This window comes from Paroedura picta, chromosome 8 (genome assembly GCF_049243985.1).
Source record: "Paroedura picta isolate Pp20150507F chromosome 8, Ppicta_v3.0, whole genome shotgun sequence".
Lineage (NCBI taxonomy): Eukaryota > Metazoa > Chordata > Lepidosauria > Squamata > Gekkonidae > Paroedura > Paroedura picta.
The window spans coordinates 5361961-5386111 of record NC_135376.1 but is presented as its reverse complement, the minus strand read 5'-3'; the positions used below and the strand labels follow the sequence as shown (position 1 = coordinate 5386111).

The 24151-nt window shown below is 44.5% G+C and overlaps 1 protein-coding gene across 1 annotated transcript; it reads left to right on the top strand.

The window, feature by feature from the left end:
- Window position 1: 1 nt before the first annotated feature.
- On the top strand, window positions 2–23942 carry LOC143842884 (cytochrome P450 2J5-like). The gene is made up of 10 exons (XM_077348180.1): window positions 2–383; window positions 4445–4911; window positions 7305–7467; window positions 15131–15280; window positions 16834–16994; window positions 19168–19344; window positions 20128–20269; window positions 21010–21197; window positions 22204–22345; window positions 22976–23942. The coding sequence occupies exons 2-10, from the start codon at window positions 4750–4752 to the stop codon at window positions 23158–23160; spliced, it is 1470 nt and encodes a 489-aa protein (XP_077204295.1). The 5' UTR covers window positions 2–383; window positions 4445–4749; the 3' UTR covers window positions 23161–23942.
- Window positions 23943–24151: the final 209 nt, after the last annotated feature.

The following is a 24151-nucleotide window of genomic DNA, read 5'->3' as shown; positions in this document are numbered from 1 at the left end:
CGTATCATTGTTTGCTTGCTCTCCGGCCCAGGTTCCAGCTCAGGGAGAGTGTGAGTCCACCTTCAGACTTTGGATCCCCCCCTCTCCCCCCTCTGCCTCTTTCGCTCCCTCGGTGGTAGAGAAGCCACACTGCAAACGGAGAGGCTTCCCTGCCCGTGCTTTCTCTTAGTGACCCTGGCCCAGTCAGTGTTTCTGGGAACAATGCCAGAAAAGTTCAAAAACCTGAGCGGGCAGTACTCTGAGATCCAGGTTATTAGTACTCTGAGATCCAGGTTATTAGTTGCCAAGATGCAACAGTGTCCATATATAACTAAAGTGGGGATGTAGAAACCCTACTCCTTGATCCGCTTGGACATGGAAGAAAACAAAATCGACACAACCAAGTAAGTGACTCCAACAATGTCCTTCATGAGCTTGGGGGGATGGAGAACAGGCCGAAGGCAGCCAGCACGCTCTGCCTCCCCTCTGTCGTAACTGGGAGCTCTTTGGCAAACAAGAAACTTGCACCTCCCTTTACGTTTCTGATCTTGGAAAGTTCATTGCACTGAGGCTGCAAAGGAAGGCTTTCTCATCTGGAGAGCTCCCTCCTTGCCTGCCCCCGAAAAAAACTGTGCCATCAATCTTAAATGTAGCCTTGTAAATCTAGAGTGTTTTCATTGAATGGCCCTGCTCACTGAACCCTGACCCAGTCAGGTCCTGTAGTTTTGGAGAAGAAAAGGGTTGGGAGGGCACTGAGAACCTTGGGCACAAATGATATTATCTAACTACTAATGGCTTTCCAGGGTGGGAGGATAGGTTTTGCCTCAGGGGTGCATAACTTTTACAGGGATCTTACTGTGTGTTTTATGTGGGTTTTTTCTACTGTGTATCCCAAAGCGAGAAGGCTTGCCAAAAGTGGCAGTTAAAATAATCCAATCACCACCACCACCACCTCCACCACCATCTCCACCACCACCACCACCACCACCACCACCACCACCACCACCATCATCATCATCATCATCATCATCATCATCATCATCATCATCATCATCATCATCATCATCATCATCATCATCATCTTTTCTTTATTTTGTCCTCTTCAGTTAATGTATTTCTGTGCCAATCTTTCAGCATATTAAACAGTGATCTAAATTACCATTTAATTTATTGTGGAACAGATTATTATTTTCTGCTATTGCTTTTAAATTGTCCATTATAATAGCTCTCCTCTTCTCTACGGACAAGTCCCTAGGATGCTGCATTGAGACTTCTGTTTAATGTCAACATTTCCTTTTGCCTCTCATCTCTCTTACTGTCCCTTCGGCCTATAATAAAGTCACAATATCAATATTTTAATATAATATAAGTATGTCTTTCCATTTAATCAGAGCTGCCTACTGACAAGCATCTCCATACGATACGGGGCCAACAGCCATATAATATGTAAATAATTCTTTTGCCAATTAAGGTGATATACATTCCTTTTCGGAATTATTTATACTTATCAAATAATGAAAAGACAATCACGGAGGACCCGTTATGAAAACAGGACAAATCTAGTGACCGTTTTGGTTGGAACCTTCACAAGAAAAGAAAATGAAAGAAATGAGACTAGTTTTTCATTTTGTATAGCTTTATTTGTTAACGTTTCTGGATATTGTGACTTTATTGTAAGCCTAAGGCACAGGTTCACTTCTCTGTTTAGTATTATAACTACAAACCATCCCATTTTCTCTGTTCTCATCTGTCAACTAATCTAAAAGCTTCTAGCTGCATTCTAAAGGTCACAACACGAAAAAAGGAATGTTCCCAATAGAATGCCAACAGAAAAGCAAGGAACTTATCCAAGGCAATATTCTTGTTCTAGCAACATATATTGAATTTTAATACAATTTTATATACATAAAGAATCAACCTTAAAGGTTTCTAAATAATATCCATTTTGAATATCTTTTCATCAGCAGTTGAGTCCTAAATTCAAAAGGTACAAATTTATTTCCATGCCATATGAATCATAATAAGACAAATTAAACAATGAACCAATTAACAAATTAATGTCTTAAATGTTTTATAACGCTCAGCAAGCTGCATGTGGCTGACTGAAGAAAGAACAGGGTGTGAGCAACCCCATCTCCCCCTTCTAGTACGTGAGGCCTTTACAAGGTCCACCCAGCAAAACAAGGAAGTTGGAGGGTTCTACATACTAACATATAAAAACCAATCAATCAATTTTCCCTGAAGTTCTTCTCGAGACTGTAATTTAAAATCCTTTCCTTTTGTATAAATCAAATCTTTATATGTAAGCCAATCTGATTTACCCCTTTTTCCTGACCTCCTAAGCATTTCTTCTGGTGACCAACCATAGTGGTGTAAGTGGTTCAAGCCTTTGTATTTTTTCCATCCCATAATTCAATTTTTCCTAATACAATGTTCCTTAAATTCCATATGGTTTCTATCCTTTTCATGCCAAATGTATGAATGCCAACTAAATTGTTTGTTGAATCCTTCAAGGTCTAATGGCTTCTTGTCCTTCAGTTGAATCCAATCTTTCATCCAAGTCAAAGAAGCTACTTCAGGATAAATTTGAAAATCAGGGAGCGAGAAACCTCCTCTTTCCTTTGAATCCATTAAGAATTCAAGCTTCAGGAAGCCCCAGAAGTGGTGCAACTGTGCAGAATCTGATTGGGAAGCACAGCTGTATACATGCCCATGCGGGGCACCTCCCATCCCCCTCCTGGTTCATCATTGGACATGAGGGAATCAACACGACCATATATGGTCCTATCACCCAATAAATGATTAACAAATTTTATATATTATGAAGAATTAATGAACTCCCATTTGTATAGGAAACCCTTCCAGGGGGCCGAACCCTGGTTGAGAAATCCTGCTGGGGGTTGGACTAGATGGCCTGGATGACCCCTTTCAACTCTGTGATTCTATTCAGGGCACATGGAATGGGCTCAATGAGAAATGTTCTCATTTACTTTTCCAAGGCCCATTTCTTCCCCTAATCTCAACATCACCAAGGCCCACTCTCAAATCTTTAGGAAGTTACTAACTCAGAAATGGCAACTCTACACAATAACCAGCAGGTATCCAAAAGAGCTGTTGTGCCAGAAAGGAAGAAAATGAAAAACCCCAGGCTCCTTGTACCCTTGCTTCTTCCTGATCCCTGGACGCTACAAGAGTCTGCAGGGAAAGTTTTCTCCTTCCTCCTTTGGAAGAGCTTGTGATCTTTAAGTGACTGATGGAGGTACTCACTGCCTGTAAATTCTACCGCCACAATGTACTGTTCTATATGGGAGTTCATGTCATAGAGTTTCATGCAGCCGATAGTGCTGCAACCACTCCTATATTATCTGATTATGGTCCAGCCGGATGGGCATTTTTCTGTAGATTCCAGCCTTCCCTTCATTGCTTTCCATATCTGAAATAACTCCTGTGAGCTCTACTAAATAAATTTGTTTTATACTGACCTGGGGCATGCAGTTGTCTCAAGAATTATTTGGAATTCCTAAAAGGATCATAGATAGGGCAGCCACACACTAAGAAGTGGAAAATTGCAAGTTTTCAACTTAAGTTTGATAAAGAAGATGAGGTTATGCAATAATTTTTGTAGCATGCAAGTAATCCTTCATTTCTGTGCCTGTGGATATATCTGTGAATCCTCCATAGATTCTTCAGATGGGCCATGAATCTTTTTAATTTTATTTCTTAAATTGGAATCACCCAGGATTTGGAATATTAGGATGGTATACTTTGCTTTAATGTAGAGGCAAAAGGGAATCTCCGTGAAGTGAAGCACAGTGAATTGGAGGGGAATGAATCTGGTGCTGGAGGTGGACCATGGACAATAACGGATGTGAACTGCTGGCTGCATTGGTGGTGTTGGCAGGTGGGAATTGGATTCTGGGATCCTGAGAGCCAGTTTGGTGTAATGGGTAGGAGTGCGGACTTCTAATCTGGTAAAGTGGGTTTGATTCAGAACTCCCCACATGCAGCCAGCTGGGTGACCTTGGGCTCCTCACAGCCCTAATAGAGCTGTTCTCATAGCAGTAATTTCAGGGCTCTCAGCCTCACCTTCCTCATAGAGTGTCTGTTGTGGGAAGTGGAATGGAAGCCACTTTCAGACTCCTTCAGGTAGAAAAAAGCGTCATGTAAGAACCGATACTTCTTCCTCTTCTGAATTGGACAGGTTTTCTAGAAGAAGGCCTACCAGCACATAATGGATTTCACTTATCCAAGGTGGGAAAGAATGTGTTTGGCAAGAACTTCGGGAGATTAACTAGGAGAGCTTTTAAACTGAAGCAACGAAAAGAAGATTCTGCCTAGTCATGCTTCCCCCATTCCAGCCAGGCCAAAACCTGAAATTCCACCTGCTATGTTTCTAGATAACTTGAGGATGATAAAATGATGGAGCAAGTTATTTGTTTTGATTTTTAAATGGTTTAATTTTCAGGATTTTGTGAAGAGTTGAAACCATTAGTCGATCAAGGACTTTGTAAAAAGGCTTTCTTCTCCAGAAAACATTGAGCAATCACATCATGGGGGTTATTCATGGATGCACGGATGACCTCATCCTAAAATTATTTTGACAGTCTCTCGGAGGCATTTTGTGTACTTAACTAAAGAGTGCATAAAAAGGTGCCACAGGATAATTGAAAGGGGTGGTGGCAGCGTGTAAGAAAAGAACATCCACTTCAAGAAGGACATCCAGTCCCTGCATTGGAAAGATAGTAAGACAGAGATAAAGAAGCAACGATCATGTTGGGAGTGTTGATTGCCCTGTTGACGTGTCTCCTGATGCTTCACTTCCTGAGACAACGCTGGTCACAGAGGTCCTACCCTCCTGGGCCCCTTCGGCTCCCCATCATTGGAAGTATTTGGCGAACAGGGGTCAAGGTTCATGAAGATACTATCATCAAGGTATGTAATTCCATATGATTAATCTATATAGCTAATTAAAGTCAGAACTATTTTTAATTGTTTTCTTTCTAGATTTTTTGGGTAGATGATTACTTTTGGAAGTCATCTAGGCAATTTTACGTATCAGGTCTGCATCTATGTGGAGCTTTCAGCAAGGAGAGACGCTCTGACCTCTCTTCCCAAGAAGTTGTCTACAAATATTCTCTCTCTATATGCCTCCTGATAACCACACAGGTGTGCAATTTGAAGGAAGGGCACTTGCAAGGAAGCAAGGTAGCTTGTCTAAGCAACTGCAATGGCACTGGATTATCATCAGTTCCACCTAAGCAAACTGTTTTTTTTTATTATTATTATTGGTGGTCTCTGAACAGTCCAAATAAAGTGGTGATCAAGGAACTATGTACCTGATAGCAGGAACAAGTTTAGGATGCTTTAGGATGCTTTGGGCTGATGCTTTAGGCTGATCCTGCGTTGAGCAGGGGGTTGGACTAGATGGCCTGTATGGCCCCTTCCAGCTCTATGATTCTATGATTCTAACAGGTTGCCAAAGGAAAGAACGGCTCTTCCAAAGCAGCATAAGTTTTAGCACAATGCATCACTACGAACTTTTCAAAGCCTGAAGGTGTTACCTGAAATCCGCTTTGCACTGATTGGCAATAGAAACATGCCTGGAAAAGTGGCAGAATCGGCCACCTCAATAAACCTTTATGGTATTAACCACCTCATCAGTTCCTATCAACCTTGAATGAAATATATAATTTCAGCATTTGAAGGCCCAGGAGTGATCGGCCGCTGAAGCACCACGCCATGGGGGGGGGGGGGAGGGAGACATGCCCAATGGAGCGCCGGCAGCCATGCTTCCCTCCCCCCTGTCACTGCCTGGTATTCAGGGCTCCACAGCCTGGTACCGGCCTGCAGGTTTGTGCCCATGAAGGGGTGGGGAGTCTCTTTCTTTCTTTTCTTCCGTGCCCATACCCATGCCTCCCTCCCCCCCACTGTGGCCTGGTACCGAGGGCTCCACGGCCCAGTACCGGTCTGCGGCCCAAAGATTGGGGAAGACTGCCCAATTCCTACCCTCACTCTTGCAGGAAGCTCACCTGGGGATCTTGACCAGACCCTTTCTCTCTCACCCTGATCAATTTTATGAGACAATTTAAAAATAAGATGCAGGTGGAGCTGGTATATCACTCCATGACTCTTGGAAGAAGAAAGGGATAAAATACACTAAAAAACTAAAACTTGTCTTAATATTAAAGATGTGTCTAGGACAGATTTTTCACCCTTTTAACCATGCCCCTTCAGAAAGGTGGGCGTTGGAGTTAGATGCAAAAGCCAGCCACTCAATCAATCATTTACCATTTCTACTGTGGATAAAGAGATTTAGCCTCTAGAGCAACAGAGGAAGTGGGTTCCAGTGATGTGTAATGATGGCAGCTCCCTTCAGAACTCCTGGGAAAGGCAATATATCCCCCGGGGAGCTCATCCATAACCCAAGGGCTCCTTGGAACATTGGGAGTTCCTTGTCTAGGAATCCCCCTCCCATCCGGTGGGAAGGCTGACTGATAAACAGAAACTTTAAGAGAATGCCCCCCAGAAAAGGGAGCAGAGACCAGGGCTGATTCTGCACTTACTTTGTCTTTTCTATTGTGGTTCCCGCTGAATTCAGATTGATTTAAACTTGGGTCTTCATCTATTCCCCCCCCCCATTGAAATAGAAATTGTTCTGCATTTGATTGGGGAAGCAAAGATTGGGGAAGGGAGCCAAGCTCAGCAGGAGTCTCTTTCTTTCTTTTCTTGAATGAGGGGGTGGGGAGTTAGAGGATTGGAGACAGCAGAGGAGGGGGGAATAAATCCAAGAGGCAAATCTCTGCTGAATTAGGCCTTCTTGTGTGCCGTCACTTTAAGACAAGCCTTGCATCCAGGAATGAGGAAGTCTTTGCACTGATGCCCTTGCCAGTCAGGGAAGACTGCTTTGCTACAAGGCACAGAAAAGGAAGTTAATTTGCAAAAAGCAGATATCTGCACACTTACTGATGGTGGTTTTTCAAATACTGAGTGGTATATCCACATCTGGATACTGTGGGGGAATGGTAGGGTCACTTTGGATCAACCATGCATGTTGCGGAGGGAAAATGTAAAGTGCCCCAAATCAAAATGGCAATCCAGTTCAGTGTAGATGCGAGGGATTTATTCAAACTGGGAGTGGGTAAAAGCCCCGTGCAAACTACACCCACGTGGGGAAAAGCAGGAATCTGGGAGGAGGGAAATGGACAGAGAAGAGAGTGTCACTTAGCCAGGAGCTGAAAAGGTAAAGAAGAGTGAACTGCACATGTGACAGTGAAACAAACGAGCTGAATTAATTTAATGCTTGTGTCTTTCCATGGAAATGGCAGCTGGCCAAACAGTATGGAAGCATTTCTATGCTGTGGCTGGGGCAAATGCCTATCGTTGTACTGGCTGGATATGAAGCAGTGAAGGAAGGCCTGATCAACCATTCAGAAGATTTTGCTGAACGGGTGTCAACTCCTTTCCTGAAAGCTTTAGGACAGGAATCGGGTAAGTCCTTGGGAAGAGTTAAAAAAGCAACAACAACCCAATATTGTTTGAGTGTTCCCTGCAGGTACAAGGCACAAGAGAGAGCAAAGGAAGCTCCTGAAGGTTGCAGTTACATTTACATTTCTCTGTTTGGTCAACACTGGAAATGAAAATTGTTCTGCATTTATTAGATTAGCTACTTGGCACTGTCTCTGAACTGGTTGTTCCTCTTTTCTTCTACATAAACTGGACAGTCCACAGAGGAGACCTCAGGCTGCTACAACCTGAAGGGGATCTGAGGGGAACTTGAGAGGAAAGTTTTTCAATTCCTTTATTGCAGGGACAGAATCTGGGAACCATTCCGCACGACTTTAATATAGCACTACTCGTACATTTTGTTTTCAACACTAAAACTGCATTCCGCATGACGTCGTGAGCAATCTGTAACACTCCTGCAACACTAGCGCCGAAATCGCTTCGTTGTAGCGATTTTCGGGGAATCGGAAAAAGTGGAGTCCCCCTTAGAAAATCGCTACACTCTTGCTAACAACCTGCAACACTTGTGAAAAAGACATGTGCGTTCTCAATGTAGCGGTTTCAACAAAGTCCCTATCCTGGCTCTCTCCTCCGAACTTCAGGCGAAGCGATCGCCATTTTTTTTCCTCGGAGTGGGGAAAGCAACGAACCAGCGAGGCTTCTCCGGCTACAGTCCCTGCACAGAAGTGCTTTAAAGCTCCCCTAAGTCCCCAAGCACAACACAGCCCCCTGTTTGCAAGTTCCCTTTAATTTTGTCCAAAAATCGCGCCCGTGCGGGGGGGGGATTTTTTTTCCACTTGGGGGAGTGTGGTAACGATGAATCACCAGCTCACACGCCAGCTAGATGAGTCTCTCTGTTGCAACGAATCAGCGAATATTCGTTGCAACGTGTGTGTGGTTTTTTTTTTTAAAAACTGTGCTTAAAGGAAAAGGGTTTTTTTGGGAGCATGATAACAACCGCCCATTGGCTGTTATGTTTGATTGACAGCCAGGGGCAGGAACAAGCACAGAAAAAAATTGCTTCCTTTCTGGCGATTCCTGCAAGACCGGAAACCTGTGGGGAACGAATGAAACGCTGCTGGATTCTACTACAAATGAAGGCATGCGGAACGCCGAGATTCCACTATTTAAAACAGCGTTTCCGCTTTGTGAAAGCAATTGGCAACATTGGTCCTTGTGCGGAATGGCCCTGGGTATGTTGCTACGTATAAATTTCTTGTTCTACTGGTTGGGCCTTGAGAAGGCCTCATTTAGCAGAAAGAGCCCACACACAGACACAAATTTCTCACCCACAGCAGTACACTTCCTAACATGTACATGGTCTCTGGGTACAGCACCTGTAACAACCAAGTTGCTAGCTGTGTTTCATTATCACCTCTGCCAAGGTCACCTGACCCAATCAGAAGCGAAGCAGAGTTGGCCATTGCTGGCATTTGGAATGGTGACCTCCAAGACATACCAGGGCCATGATACATGGGCTGGCAATGGAAAGCCACCTCTGAAGATCTCTTGCCTGGCTGCCAGACAATCTTAGGATCTCCTGGCTACATAACACCCTTGCGATATGCAAACCCAGACCTAACAATGCAGTAGCCCAAGCCTAACAATGCAGACCTAACAATGCAGTGGCCCAGGCCTAACTACCCTGCCAGGCCATCACAGATTAATTCAAATCCCGCAGGCCCCTAGCTCTTCCGGGAGGTCATTTCACCAGACTGGGGGCAGGGCTGAAAATAGCCCTGGCCCTGGTCAAGGCCAGGCGTATGTCCCGGGGGCCTGGGACCACCAGTAAATTCATACCCGCAGAGCCAAGAGCCCTGCTGGGGGCATAAGCAGACAGGCGGTCACGCAGATAAGCAGGACCCAGGCCATGTAAAGACTTAAAGGTTAAAACCAAAACCTTAAACTTGACCCAGAAGGAGACTGGTAACCTGTGCAGATGGTGTAGCATCAGCTGAGCTATATATGCTCCAATGCTATATATGCCATCAGATATCTGCGGTGCCCTTCCGTACTCTAAATTAGGCAAATGGAGCAGTCCCCACTCAGAAAGGACATAAATCTGACATGAAAAACCACAACGTTCAATAAAAAGTGGGACCACAGGTTGACGCCCACTGATATAGGGAACGGGTACAATTAAATGTTCCAGCCAGATTCAGAAAAAGAAGAGGCACTCGATATCCCATAGCAAATTTATGTGGGTTACTGGAACATATGAACGGATTTCAAGAGAAAATCAGCATGTGTTTCACAGATTCCTTCTCAGCTTCTGACTTTGTGGATTACGAAAGGCTGTGGTTGGTTTTAAAGGCAAGGCGTGTGCCACAACTTCTGATGTTGATGTACAATCTGTACCCTGGACAAGATGCTGTCATTAAGACAGAATATGGAGAAACAGAATAGTTTCCAATTGCCAAAGGCATTATTAAATGCCATTAAAGGTAAAGGTAAAGGTATCCCCTGTGCAAGCACCGAGTCATGTCTGACCCTTGGGGTGACGCCCTCCAGCGTTTTCATGGCAGACTCAATACGGGGTGGTTTGCCAGTGCCTTCCCCAGTCATTACCGTTTACCCCCCAGCAAGCTGGGTCCTCATTTTACCGACCTCAGAAGGATGGAAGGCTGAGTCAACCTTGAGCCGGCCGCTGGGATTGAACTCCCAACCTCATGGGCAGACAGCTTCAGACAGCATATCGCTGCCTTACCACTCTGCGCCACAAGAGGCTCTTTTTGCCATTACGATGCTATTAAATGCCAATACCCTTCTGCTTCCTACATTAGGCAAGCAGGTCAAACCACTTGGATAAATGGACACAAATCTGATATCGAGAATCACAGGACAGCTTTCTCAGTGCTGCGGCGAGCCCAAGGTCACCCAGCTGGTTGCATGTGGGGGAGCGGGAAATCAATCCCAGTTCGCCAGATTAGAAGTCCACATTTCTCACCACTACACCAAGTTGGCTGCATGAATTTTAACAACAGGGTCTCAGTTAATTACACTCCACATCCCACAATTAAGAAGGGTATATTTACACATCCAGGTCCCCAGTTCTGCTGTATTTGTTTCACAATATTTCTCCCAGGGATTCAATCTAAACAAACAGTGATCATATAAACCAGGGGTCCCCAACCGGCGGAACATGCTGCTTCCGGCCTCTTTCTGAGTGGCTCCCCAACCTGCTTGTCTCTGTGAGATTCTTCGTTTACTGCACATTTCACCATGGAGGAGGATGCTGTACTTCTCAAAGGCTTATCTTATGTCCTACATTAGAACTATAACACCTTCATAGCCAGAGTGGATTTGTTTAAGAGATTAGAATTAATTTTTCAAACGTGGTAATCTCCAGTACCTCCTATGGTAGTATAAATCTACATTTGCCTCTAAATCCTTCTAAAGACTGAGAACAGGTAGCAGATATTTCTTTTAATTTCAAAAGATGAGTTAAAACAAAGGTTAAAGACTACCACCGAAAGGTTGAAGCCTATCTCAGTCTCAGTCTAAGAGATGTATTTATCCATTATGGAGAAAAAACTTACACATTTATTATTGTAAACTGCCGTGAGGCCATCTGGGGAACAGCAGTATATAAATCAAAATGTAAATAAATAAATAATTATAGAATCGATGTCTCTAAAAAGGAGTTTCAGGCACTTAAACGTAAAGGTAAAGGTGTCCCCTGTGCAAGCACCGAGTCATGTCTGACCCTTGGGGTGACGCCCTCTAGCGTTTTCTTGGCAGACTCAATACGGGGTGGTTTGCCAGTGCCTTCCCCAGTCGTTACCGTTTTACCCCCACCAGCAAGCTGGGTGCTCATTTTACCGACCTCGGAAGGATGGAAGGCTGAGTCAATCTTGAGACGGCTGCTGGGATCGAAGTCCCAGCCTCATAGTCAGAGCTTCAGACAGCATGTTGGCTCTTTTACCACCCTGTGCCACAAGAGGCTGTTCAGGATCCTGGGAAAAGGCAAAATCTATGGTCAGATTAATTAGCATATTTATTGAATCCATTGAATTATATTTCGAAGCAGGAAGGTGAATTCTTCATCCATCTTTTTATAAAATGTCCTATTTTTTTATCTTCAACCTAAAATTCATAGGATCACTCTGATTAGAATCATAGAATCATAGAATCATAGAATCATAGAGTTGGAAGGGGCCATACAGGCCATCTAGTCCAACCCCCTGCTCTACGCAGGATCAGCCCCAAAGCATCCTACAGCATCCAAGAAAAGTGTTTATCCAACCTTTGCTTGAAGACTGCCAGTGAGGGGGAGCTCACCACCTCCTTAGGCAGCCTATTCCACTGCTGAACTACTCTGACTGTGAAATTTTTTTTCCTGATATCGAGCCTATATCGTTGTACTTGTAGTTTAAACCCATTACTGTGTGTCCTCTCCTCTGCAGCCAATGGGAACAGCATACTGCCCTCCTCCAAGTGACAACCCTTCAAATACTTAAAGAGGGCTATGATGTCCCCTCTCAACCTCCTTTTCTCCAGGCTGAACATTCCCAAGTCCCTCAATCTATCTTCATAGGGCTTGGTCCCTTGGCCCCAGATCATCCTCGTCACTCTGCTCTGTACCCTTTCAATTTTATCTACGTCCTTCTTGAAGTGAGGCCTCCAGAACTGCACACAGTACTCCAGGTGTGGTCTGACTAGTGCCGTATACAATGGGACTATGACATCTTGTGATTTTGATGTGATGCCCCTGTTGATACAGCCCAAAATGGCATTTGCCTTTTTTACCGCTGCATCACACTGCCTGCTCATGTTTAGTTTACAATCCACAAGTAGCCCAAGGTCTCGTTCACACACAGTGTTACCTAGAAGCGTATCCCCCATGCAGTAGGCATGCTTTTCATTTTTCTGACCCAGATGCAGAACTTTACACTTATCTTTATTACATTAAATCTTGTTCTCATTTGCCCATATTTCCATTGTGTTCAGATCTCGTTGAACTCTGTCTCTATCTTCCAGAGTATTTGCCAGTCCTCCCAATTTGGTGTCATCTGCAAACTTGATGAGCAGTCCCTCCACCCCCTGATCTAGATCATTAATAAATATGTTTAAAAGTACCGGGCCGAGCACCAAGCCCTGAGGTACCCCGCTACTCACCTCTCTCCAGTCTGATGAAACACCATTGACAACAACTCTTTGAGTGCGGTTCTCTAACCAATTCCCTATCCACCTGACTATCTGAAAATCCAGATTGCAGTCCTTCAATTTATCCATCAGAACATCATGGGGAACCTGTCAGACCAATCATAGCTCAGCGTGGCTCACGGGGCCTTTATCTCAATATTTAATTACCATCTGCAAAAACTACTACCCTCCAACAATAACTGTATATTAAAAGATACTACCCACTTATAAATTCTATTGAAAATGTATTTGTACATGGCCGGGTGACTCTCATAACCGTAGACATGAATGCCCTATATACGAATAACTCTCATACAAAGGGATATTGTGGTAGATATTTGACAAAATGCCTGGGTCCACATCCTCCCACCCATTTATAATGGATTTATTTGAGATAGTGTAGGATAATAATTACTTTACTTTTGAAAACCAAGTATTCCTACAGGTATGGGGTTTGGCCGTGGCACAGCTTTGGCGTCCGTAGTAGCCAACATGCTCATGTTGTCTTTGGAGGAGACCTTAATACTTAATGAAGAGATGAATCCCTATTTTGCTAATTGTTTATTTTACGCCAGATTTCTGGACGACATTTTTATTGTTTTTGATCACACAGAACTTTTTGTACATTTTGACCAGTAGCTGAATCACGTCCACCCTACTATTAAATTTACAGCACAATCTCACCCACATCAGTTTCCTTTTTGGATACCCGAGTACATGTTAAGAACAATAAATTGACTGTTTCTTCATATCATAAGGAGACAGACAGAAATACATTATTGCATTTTGACTCATTTCATTCATGGTCATTTTCCCAAGGGACAATTCCTCCACATCAAAAGAAATAATATCACTCTACATATGTCCGAGCAGGCATGCAAAGCTTTACGGACGGATTTGACAAACCGCGGCCGCCCACAATGTTTCATAGATAGAGCAAAAAGGCAGGCAGAGAGTATTGATAGTTCTAGCCTTTTACAGTACAAAGATTGATCAGTTCGTTCCAGCTATGCCATCCTGCATTCCCTTCCCATAGGACAGTTCCGCAGGGCTTGCAAAACCAGAGACTCATTATGCATGGCAGGAGCCATGCCAGGCTGCTGCTGGGTCCTTACACTGGGTTGACGTACCCCACCGCTTCCTGCATACCCCCAGGGGAGGGAATCCCCCAGTGTACATGGACTGCCCTAGCATAGTGCGCAAGGGATGGAAAAGTCTGGTGCACTGCATGGTGGCAGTGGCAGCGGGGGACAGGGCCATGGATGGTGCCTGTGGTATCACTGGGAAGGAGGGAGTTCCTGCATTCACTTACCACAGGTGTTCCGGTGTGCTGTGCCGGGCCAGGGCTGGAATGCCAGCAGCATCTTGCACAATCAGGGCTGCCTACTGCCACCACCCCAGATTACCTGCCCTATGAATAATGAGTACGAGTTGTTCTGCCAGGAACAGTATTGATATTGTGGCTGCCCAGTTTGGTGTAGTGGATAGGAGTGCGGACTTCTAATCTGGCATGCTGGGTTCGATTCTGCGCTCCCCCACATGCAACCAGCTGGGTGACCTTGGGCTACTCACAGCACTGATAAAACAGTTCTGACTGAGCTCTCTCAGCCTCACCCACCCCACAGGGTGTCTGTAGTGGGGAGAGGGAAGGGAAGGCGACTGTAAGCCGCTATGAGCCTCCTTCGGGTAGGGAAAAGCGGCATACAAGAATCAACTCTTCTTCTTCTTCTTCTTCTTCTTCTTCTTCTTCTTCTTCTTCTTCTTCTTCTTCTTCTTCTTCTTCTTCTTCTTCTTCTTCTTCTTCTTCTTCATGGACAGGAGGCCTTGAAATGGGGTTGGGGTGGGGGCTTTTAGGGTTCTTTTGCTTCCCTGATGCACCTCTTATTAGGTCTCAGGCATAGGCTTACAGCAAAGGTGCAAGAGAGCATTAGGATAGTGAAGGGAAGAGGAACAAAAGGGAAAGGGATGCTTCTTTGTTGCTAAGCAGGTGGCACCTTCAACTCTCTTAGAGGTGACCTTGAGTCTGCTACATTCTCCCATGAGCATAACCAACGGACAGTATTGAAAAAAGGCCAGACTCCCAGAGGCTGTGGGAAGGGCTCCTTTTCTAATGTGTTCCTAGTAGGCAGCAGGTGTATGCACTGATCTTCTTCATGGTCTTCAATGTCAGTATTTTTTTTTTGTAGTTTCATTAGCAGGTGCCATTGATCAGCACGACATAAATTGTCTCCACAGGGATGAAATCCCCAGACAACTTTAAGGTCTCCATCTCCAGCTGTGGCTCCCCCTGAGTCAAAAGAAAGTTGCTAACTTACACTCCCCACTCAAAACATCAGCCAAATTACTGCAAACTATTGGCTACTGCAAAGCTGTGCCCTTCCCACCAGAGGATAAATGAGAGCATGGCTTTGCAGTGAGCTCGTTTGGATGTGCATTTTAATACTATGAATGATTATTGTATTATTTATAGCAGTAATTCCTCATTGATTCTTCCTGCCTTTAGGTATTATACTGTCAAATGGCCACATCTGGAAGCAGCAGAGGAAGTTTGGGGTAACCACCATGCGGAAGCTGGGACTGGGGAACAAAGGCATGGAGCCCCAAATAGAAGAGGAGGCCCATCAGCTGGTGGAGACTTTTGCATGTGAAAAAGGTATGTGATGTCAGGACATTTGGCTGACCAATAGCTGCAGTAGTCTACCTGTGTCACCATGCTAGCGCCATTTTCCCTAAAGTTCCCTTCTGGTAGCTGATGTGTCATTGAGCCACAGATGTGAACACCTAGCATCCCTCTGCCCAAATCAGCTAGCCACATTAGAAAGCCAGTTTAGTGTCGTGATTAAGAGTGGTGGTCACTAATCTGGAGAACCGGGTTGGATTCTCCACTTTTCTACATGCAGCCAACTGACCTTGGGCCAGTCTCAGTTCTCTCGAAGACCTTTCAGCCCCACCTGCCTCTCTCGGAACCCTCTCAGCCCCACCTCTCTGTTGTGGGGAGAGGAAGGGAAAGGTGTTTGTAAGTCACTCTTCTTGTTTTCTTCATTCAGTAACAAGAATGATAGCTTTAGATGAATTTCCCCATTTCCCCATGCAAGCTCTCATCCAGCTCAGCCTCCAGTGAAGTTGGGGGCTTTGAGAAGGCTTTTCCCCTGAGGAGTCCTCCCTAACAGGACCTGGAATTTGGCAACCCAGCTGGCTGCATATGAAGAAGGAATCAACTCTTGAGATTAGAGTGTACAACTCTTTAATGATTTTCCCACATTGGATCTCAGGATCCAGTGTGGAACTGGGGTGAGGAGGACCAGAACCCAGTAAGGTAACAGTACAGGTATATGTGCTAGCGCTCATTGTATTCCTGGGTGCAAAAGGCTTTGCCTCTAGTCTATTCATACTGTGGATCTCATGATTTCTGGAGATCTCAGGGAAGAAGTTGTATCCTAAAAGACATCTCAGAACAGTCTTTATTAAAACCTGCTGTGGTTGGGTGTGAGGGTATATTTGTCTAAGGTATATGTTTTAGGAAATACCTTGATACATTTTAAAGTGTTTTTTAAAAGATAAACCACTCTTAACATTGTGAAGATCTCAGTTTTGTTTATCTTATTGCACTCTGACATCCAGTCTGAGGCTGATTCTGCACAGGTAGATAAGTCAGGGAGGGTGGTCACATGGCAGCAGGGCTAATCGCCATTTCCACATGATGTCACCACCAGGGTGGGCCTCTCACGGGCCCAAAGTGCATTAGGCTCCCGTTGCCCCACTTTAAGGGAACGTGGATGTTTTCAGCGTTCCTTTAGGTGCTCCGGCAACCAATGGGCCCTAGCCTGGCAGAGGGCCATGTGGTGGTGCGCCCCATCCTACAGAGGCCCATAGGCAACAGAAAATCCTCACTCAGCTCTGCAGCACTTTGTGCCACTGTGGGGCCAAGTGTGGCATTTTTTTGCAGGTAAGTGGGATTGTGTTCTGACACAATTTAACCTTCCTGTAAAAAAAACTGTGCCTCCCCAAACAGCAGAACTATTCCACCACGCCTATATCCTTCAGGATGTACAAATTCAGAGTGGACCAGGTTTGCTGCCACAATGGGGACACAGAAAGTGGAGGAGTTTGCAGCTCTACCAGAATGCACCAGCACACCACTGGTGCAGAATCACCCTCAGTGTTCACCAAAGAGGGAAAAATTTTTGTAACCAATTTTATTTTCAGGACAGCCATTTGACCCTGCAATACCCATCATTAACTCCATCTCCAATGTGATCTGTGCTGTGGCCTTTGGACACCGGTTTCCTGTTGAAGATAAAGAATTCATCAAGTTGATAGAAATCCTTGAATATGTGTCTAAATTTCTAAATAGAACCAGTCATATTGTAAGTCTTTTTCTTTTGTTTTCCTGTTAGGTCAGGCAGACCTAGATTTCCTTTCCCGACATCTTTAAGATGAACCCTTTAAGACAGAGGTTCTCAACATGGGGGTTGCGACCATTGAGGGGTTGTTCAGCCCTTTCCCAAGGGTCACTGGGGGCAGCAGTGGCTGCATGGCGTTGGCCTCCTGTCAGGAACCAAGCTGTTGAACCTCCAGCACTCCAAAGATATCACTCTCGGGCTCCAGTAGGAAGCTTTAAATCTTTATTGGGTAGAAGTCAGCAAGGAAAAGGTCCATATGTTGCATATGCTCACAGACAGCGAATTTTGACAGGCACCATGTTAGGGAATGGCAGGGCCGATATCCTTGGGCTGTGGGAAAAGGGGGCAAGGCAAGACACCAGCCTGGGTGGGGAAGCAGGATCACAGCACCCTTTGATATGGAGCTGTGTTAAAGCAATTGCCCCCATCTGTTGTTATGGGCTCTGGGGAGACAATCTTGAAGATGAGAGGCAGTGAGATGTCCGGGAAGCAAGGAGAAGCCTTTGAAATGCAAGCTGAGCATAGGGGTGGGGCGGTGCTCTCCCGTCTCACTGGGATGCCAGAATTCCGGCAGGAGACTTGGGACAATGGGAATAGAGTCTAAAAATCGGGGCAGGAACCAGGGGTTCATGATACCTCCTCCATGCCACCTTGGAGCTCATGGAAGCCAGTGAGGAGGTCAGCACCTTGTCAAGTGCCATGGGAAGCAGGGGCGGTGGTGGCACGTGTGCATGTGTCGCCCCTGCCCCTGTTGTAGGGGTTGTGGCATTAGGGTGGTTGAGAACCACTGCTTGAAGATGACTCCTTGGTCAAAAGAATTTGGTTGACTCAAAGGCTGAGGGACATTGGAATGTTCACCCTGGAGAAGAGGTTGAGAAGGGAAGTGATTGCTCTCTAAGTATCTTGATGGTTGTCACTTGGAGAATAGCTAGGACTGGTTCCTGTTGACAGCAAAAGATCAGACCCACAGTAATTCCAAAATCACATGATCACTACTACCAAGTGTGCTCACTACTTGCACTTCATCCACCAGTTCTTCCCAATTAATGAGTATCAAGTCTAAAATAGGAGAGCCCCTGGTTCCCTTCTCTACTGTCTGGGAAATTAAGCTTTCAGCAAGACAAGTTAAGAAATTAACAGTTTGTATTTTTACCAGAGTTCCAACAGATATCTGGATAATTGAAGTCACCCATGACCACTGTCCCCCCCCTTTGAGAACTGTGTAATTTGGTCTAGGAGTATCTCTGTCCCTTTTGAATAGATTGTACCCGTCAAGTCTAGTTGTCCAATTATGAATATTATCCCACCAAGTTTCTGTGATTCCTATTAGGTCATAGTCCCCTTCTTCCATTAGGACTATTAGTTCCTCCTGCTTGTTTCCCATACTCTATGCATTAGTGTAGAGACATCACAATCCATCCCTTGTGCCCCCCCATGGTTTTGGCTTTGAACTTACTTGGAAGTTAGTAGTTCCCTGCTTATGTGCTGTTCCCTGTAGCTTTGCAATCTTCCCATCGCCAGTTCTTGCCCTCAAACCAGGTTCTGAATTTACATATGGCTCCCCCTTTGGATTTGGTTTAAAGACCTCTTCACCAGGTGTGCAAGGGTTCTCCCAAAAATACTTTTTTCATCCCTTGTGAGGTGCACTCCATCTCCAGATAGAAGCTCCTCATATGGACATCGTAGACCATGATCCAGAAATCCAAACCTTTCCCGATGACACCAGTGACGTAGCCAATCATTCACTTGCATGGTTTTTCTCTCCCTTCCTAAGCCAGGGCCACTTACAGGAAGGACTGATGAAAACACAACTTGCACTCCCAGGTCCTTTAGCTTTCCCCCCAGATCCACAAAGTCTGTCTTAATGCGTCCCATGCTGTGCTGGGCAGTAGTATTTGTTCGTACATGGATGAGAAGGAAGGGGTAATAACCTGTGGTGAGCCTGTCCAGCTGTTCTGTGACATCCTTGATTCGTGCACCAGATAGGAAGCAGACCTCTCAAGACAACAAGGCTGGTCTACACTCTTCAGCCTCTATGCCTCTCAGCAGGGATGTTGATTTGAGAACCTCACCAATTATTTTGCAGACTGAGCCAGCTGACAGTACTGATAGGATTTTGCTTTCATCTTCCTTCTAGCTCTATGAACTTTTCCCATGGATCATGAAACACCTTCCGGGGCCTCACAAGAAGACCTTAGCAGGTATAGAGATTGTGCTTTCATTTGCAAGGAAGGAGATAGAAAAGCATAAGAAGTATCATGCTGTCCATGAGCCACAAGATTTCATTGATTTCTATCTACTTCAGATGAAGAAAGTAAGTAGTCACCTTCTACATGAAATCAGATACATTCAAGAAGAAGGAAAAAGTTGATAGTACATGCAAACTGCATTATCTGCATTATTTGAAACCAGGGCACTTGCAAGTCAAATATACAGTGACTGTTGTAATTCTGTAAATATGACATTTTCTTAAAAGGAATACTGAGAAAGACACGTTGACATGGTCAATAAACAGAATGTTCCCTAGGCTGTGAATATTTTGTTCATCGATGAACTGATATTTAATTTTGTCAGATTCTATTTGTTTTCGAGAATATATTCTCAGAATATATTCCCCCCCTCAGAATTCAATCAATAAGCCACCCCCCTCAGAATCCCATCAACAAGCCCTGAACCTGTTTGTATTATGATTGTTTACTGTTATACTGTGTTGTGTTTGGTTGCAATTGTTGGTTATCGATGTACATGTTCTACAGACTGTTTTATGCATGGTTCTCTGTTATAATGTAAACCACCCTGAGCCTCCGGGGAGGGCGGTATAGAAGTATGATAAATAAATAAATAAAAATAAATAAATGATTATTTGATTTCTATCAGTATCATTGCTTTTTGTCCTGGTGGTTGACCTTGGATGACAAAATTTGCCTGGACCCTGGGACCAAGCTCATGATTCTGGCAGAACATCACTTTGGGTGTGAAGGCAACCGATCTGATGCTTCCTCAGAACATCTTGTAGACTCTTCTACTCATGGCTCCAGTCAAAAGTCTATCTCACGATGTTGAAAATATGATCTCACTTTCTTTCCATGAACAACAGAGCAAGAATGACCCCAACTCTACATTCAATGAGGCGAATCTAACTCATTGCATCCTTGACCTGTTCGCAGCAGGAACCGAAACAACCACCTTGACACTGCGATGGGCCTTGCTCCTCATGGCAAATCATCCAGACATCCAAGGCAAGAAGGACTTCTGTATTGACTTTAAAATAACATTCCAAAAAAAAAAAAAAAACAGGTGCTTTAGGATGCTTTGGGCTGATCCTGCGTTGAGAAGGGGGTTGGACTAGATGGCCTGTATGGCCCCTTCCAGCTCTATGATTCTATGATTCTATGATTCTATGATTCAGTTTAATATGATTATAGGGTTGAAATTTAAGTCTCTATTTTCTAGATTTGGAAACACGGTGTCATCAGAGATACATCACTACCTCCAATCATATTTATGATATCTCATATTGTAGGGATTGGAAAAAGGATGACATAAGATTTCCAGATTATGCACACTTGTTATGGATTTTTTCACTTGAACAGTGTAATAAATAAAAGCGTAGACTCTCCATTGTATTCCATAACTCCTAGCCAGCAGGCAGAAGACCCATTTCTCAGGTTCTTCTTATGTTAAGGATGCTTGTCATGAGGACCAATTTGGATTAATGGACTCTGGTTCTTTTACATTTTTGTTTCTTTTATAAACTAATACTGTCTGTGCTGCTTCTTGATCCAAGCTTGCGACTCAACGTGTATTGCATGCCTTGAACCTTATAGAGAGAGGCGGGAAATAATCATAATCATAATCACAATCACAATATTCCAGTATTTGGAATACATGACATCAAATCGTTTCATTGTTTCGTGAATGGGGTACAGGAAAATGCGGAGCTAATAACGAATGGGTTTTTATTAATTGTTTTTCTCAGAGAAAGTCCACAAGGAGATCGAAGATGTGTTAGGCTCCTCTCAACTATTGCACTACCAAGATCAGAAGAAACTGCCCTACACGAAGGCTGTGATACATGAGATCATGCGTTTCAAGTATATCTTGTTGTTTGGAGTCCCCAGACAATGTTCAAAAGATGTGAACATGTGTGGTTTCCTTATCCCAAAGGTACAAGATATGCTTCTGGTTGCCCTTCTCGATCCTAAGAGTAATATCTCTGAAAGATATATATGTCTAAAAGAAGAAGGAGGGTAGTTTTTATATTCCCACTGAAATCTTTTGGCTTCCCAATTGAGCCCAGGGTTGGCAGTTCCCAGGTAGGACTCAGAAATCCCTTGGCATCATTGCTCATCTCCAGGTGTCAGAGATCAGTTCCCCTGGAGAAATTGGCTACTTCGTGGGTGGGCCCCATTGCAAGATACTCCATTGTAGTCCCTCCCTGCCCTAAATCCCACCCCCCTTTCAGCTCCACCCCAAATGTCTCCAGGTATTGCACAGCCCAGAGCTGGCATCCCTCACTTGGACTGAAGAGGGAAACCCGGAAGTGAAACGGGGTATTTATTTATTTATTGGCATATTGTGGCCAACTGAGTACGTAAAATCGATCCAGTTCCTTTCCAATACTGTTCCTGCCGCTGCACATCTCATTTTCTGTTTGCAAATATCTTTCGAACAGTCGTGGACAATTTGGGGGTTCAACAAAGCTCTAATGGGGATCTCAAAATTACAAACATTAACTATCAGGCTGTTGTTGCTACATTAATTTCTTTTCATCATTTTAATTTTTTTCTAGCTTGGGTCACCAAATGCTGGAAATGGCTGGAGCAATTTAAGGGGGTTCCCCCCCCCCACAAACACAGCAGGAAACCTCCCAACCCCAACCCCCTCTGCCACTCATTAGGTTAACAGATTTAAATATGTGGAATTTCATCCCCCGCATATACAAGGGATATTATGGGGCATGCTGCGCCATAGTGAGAAACCAGGCCGCCATTGTGCATAATCATTCCATGTGGTCATCGCTGTGATGGGGCCAAAATGTTGCTCCCCCCCCCCCTCCTGCCAGTCCTCAAGCAATCCTCAGAAACAGCAAATATTTGTCCTGGGACAATGACTAGACAAGAGCAATGTCCTTGATTGTATACATCCTGAAGCAACGGTTTCTGTCTTCCAGGGGACTGTTATTGTAGCGGATGTACGTTCTGCTCTTCTTGATCCTAAGCAATGGGAAACACCAGAGGAATTCAACCCCAATCACTTTTTGGACAAAGGCGGGGATTTTGTGGAAAGGGAAGCCTTTCTTCCGTTTGGGGCAGGTAAGTGCACAATGTGATTGACAGCTGTTCACAGGGTTCTCTGGAGGATTACATTGAGGGATCCTTTCTTCTAGGACAGAATGTTTTTCGGAATCACTAAATTACCAAAACTTTATGACAAAGATTAGTTTGATGACCAACTGAAAGGTAAAATCTGTTAAATGTAGCTAGCTTGGACATAACAAGGCAGTTCTTTATTTTTGTATATTTTGCGTGACGTTCTAGAGCTCATATCTTGAGCAAGAACATGGGGATATTGAAGACCTTCCCGGTTTCCCGAGAGCTTTAAGTAAAGGAGGCAGGAATGGAATGTGGGTCTTTCTGCAAGTAAAGAATGTCCTTCTCCGTGGAGAGAGGACTCTTCCCATTTAAGCACTTCAGCAGGGCAAATGCTGCATCTCAGGAAGAAATAGGAAATCTAAATAGCTTTATTAGGAAGAAAGTTTGGCAGTTGGTATGGAGGACTTATAGCCCATCAGCTCATGGTCAAACTGCGGCCCTCCAGATGTCCATGGACTACAATTCCCATGAGCCGCTGCCAGCAAATGGGCCATGGTTTGACTACCCCTGGTCTAAACAATGCATGCTAATAGCTCCCTCACATGTTGCCTTCCTTTGTTTCCTTTGCAGGGGCCCGTGCCTGTCTGGGAGAGCAGCTGGCAAGGATCGAGATCTTCCTCTTTTTTGCCAACCTGCTGAGGGCATTCACTTTCCAGCTACCAGAAGGTGTGAAGGAGCTCAACACAGATCCAATAGTTGGTGCATCAGTAGCTCCCCGCCCCTATAAGCTCTGTGCTGTTCCGCGCAGCAATTAATCATAAACTGAACAAATTGGAGTGGTTCATTTCTCCATCAAAACATTTGCTTCTTCCTACACCAGGGTTGATTCTGTACTTTGTTTTTTCTGTTGTGGACCTTGCTGAATTCAGATTGATTTGAATTCAGGTCTTCCTCTATCCCCCCCCCCCCACCAATTGAAACGAAAAGTGTTCTGCACTTGATTGGGGATAGAAAATATGAATAAATTCCATTTCTCCATCAAAGCCTTTGCTTCATCCTACCCTTGCTCTTACCTGCTCAATTCATTCAGTCCTTGTTTTCTCTAACAGAACTCGACAGATGCTTCCTCAAGGTAGATTTAGGCAGATCTCCCATTGCTAATCTTTTACTTTTGCCTGATAGAATCATAGAATCATAGAGTTGGAAGGAGCCTGGAAGGGGATTTGGGAATGTTCAGCCTGGAGAAAAGGAGGTTGAGAGGGGACATGATAGCCCTCTTTAAGTATTTGAAAGGTTGTCACTTGGAGGAGGGCAGGATGCTGTTTCTGCTGGCTGCAGAGGAGAGGACAGGCAGTAATGGGTTTAAACTTCAAGTACAACGATATAGGCTAGATATCAGGAAAAAGTTTTTCACAGTCAGAGTAGTTCAGCAGTGGAATAGGCTGCCTAAGGAGGTGGTGAGCTCCCCCTCACTGGCAGTCTTCAAGCAAAGTTTGGATACACACTTTTCTTGGATGTTTTAGGATGCTTTGGGCTGATCCTGCGTTGAGCAGGGGGTTGGACTAGATGGCCTGTATGAATCATAGAATCATAGAATCATAGAGTTGGAAGAGTTCTTCTTCTTCTTCTTCTTCTTCTTCTTCTTCTTCTTCTTCTTCTTCTTCTTCTTCTTCTTCTTCTTCTTCTTCTTCTTCTTCTTCTTCTTCTTCTTCTTCTTCTTCTTCTTCTTCTTCTTCTAGGCCGTCCCTCCCTCCCATCTGACATGGAGGCCATCAGCATCTGCCTTGATGCCACCTCCCACCACTT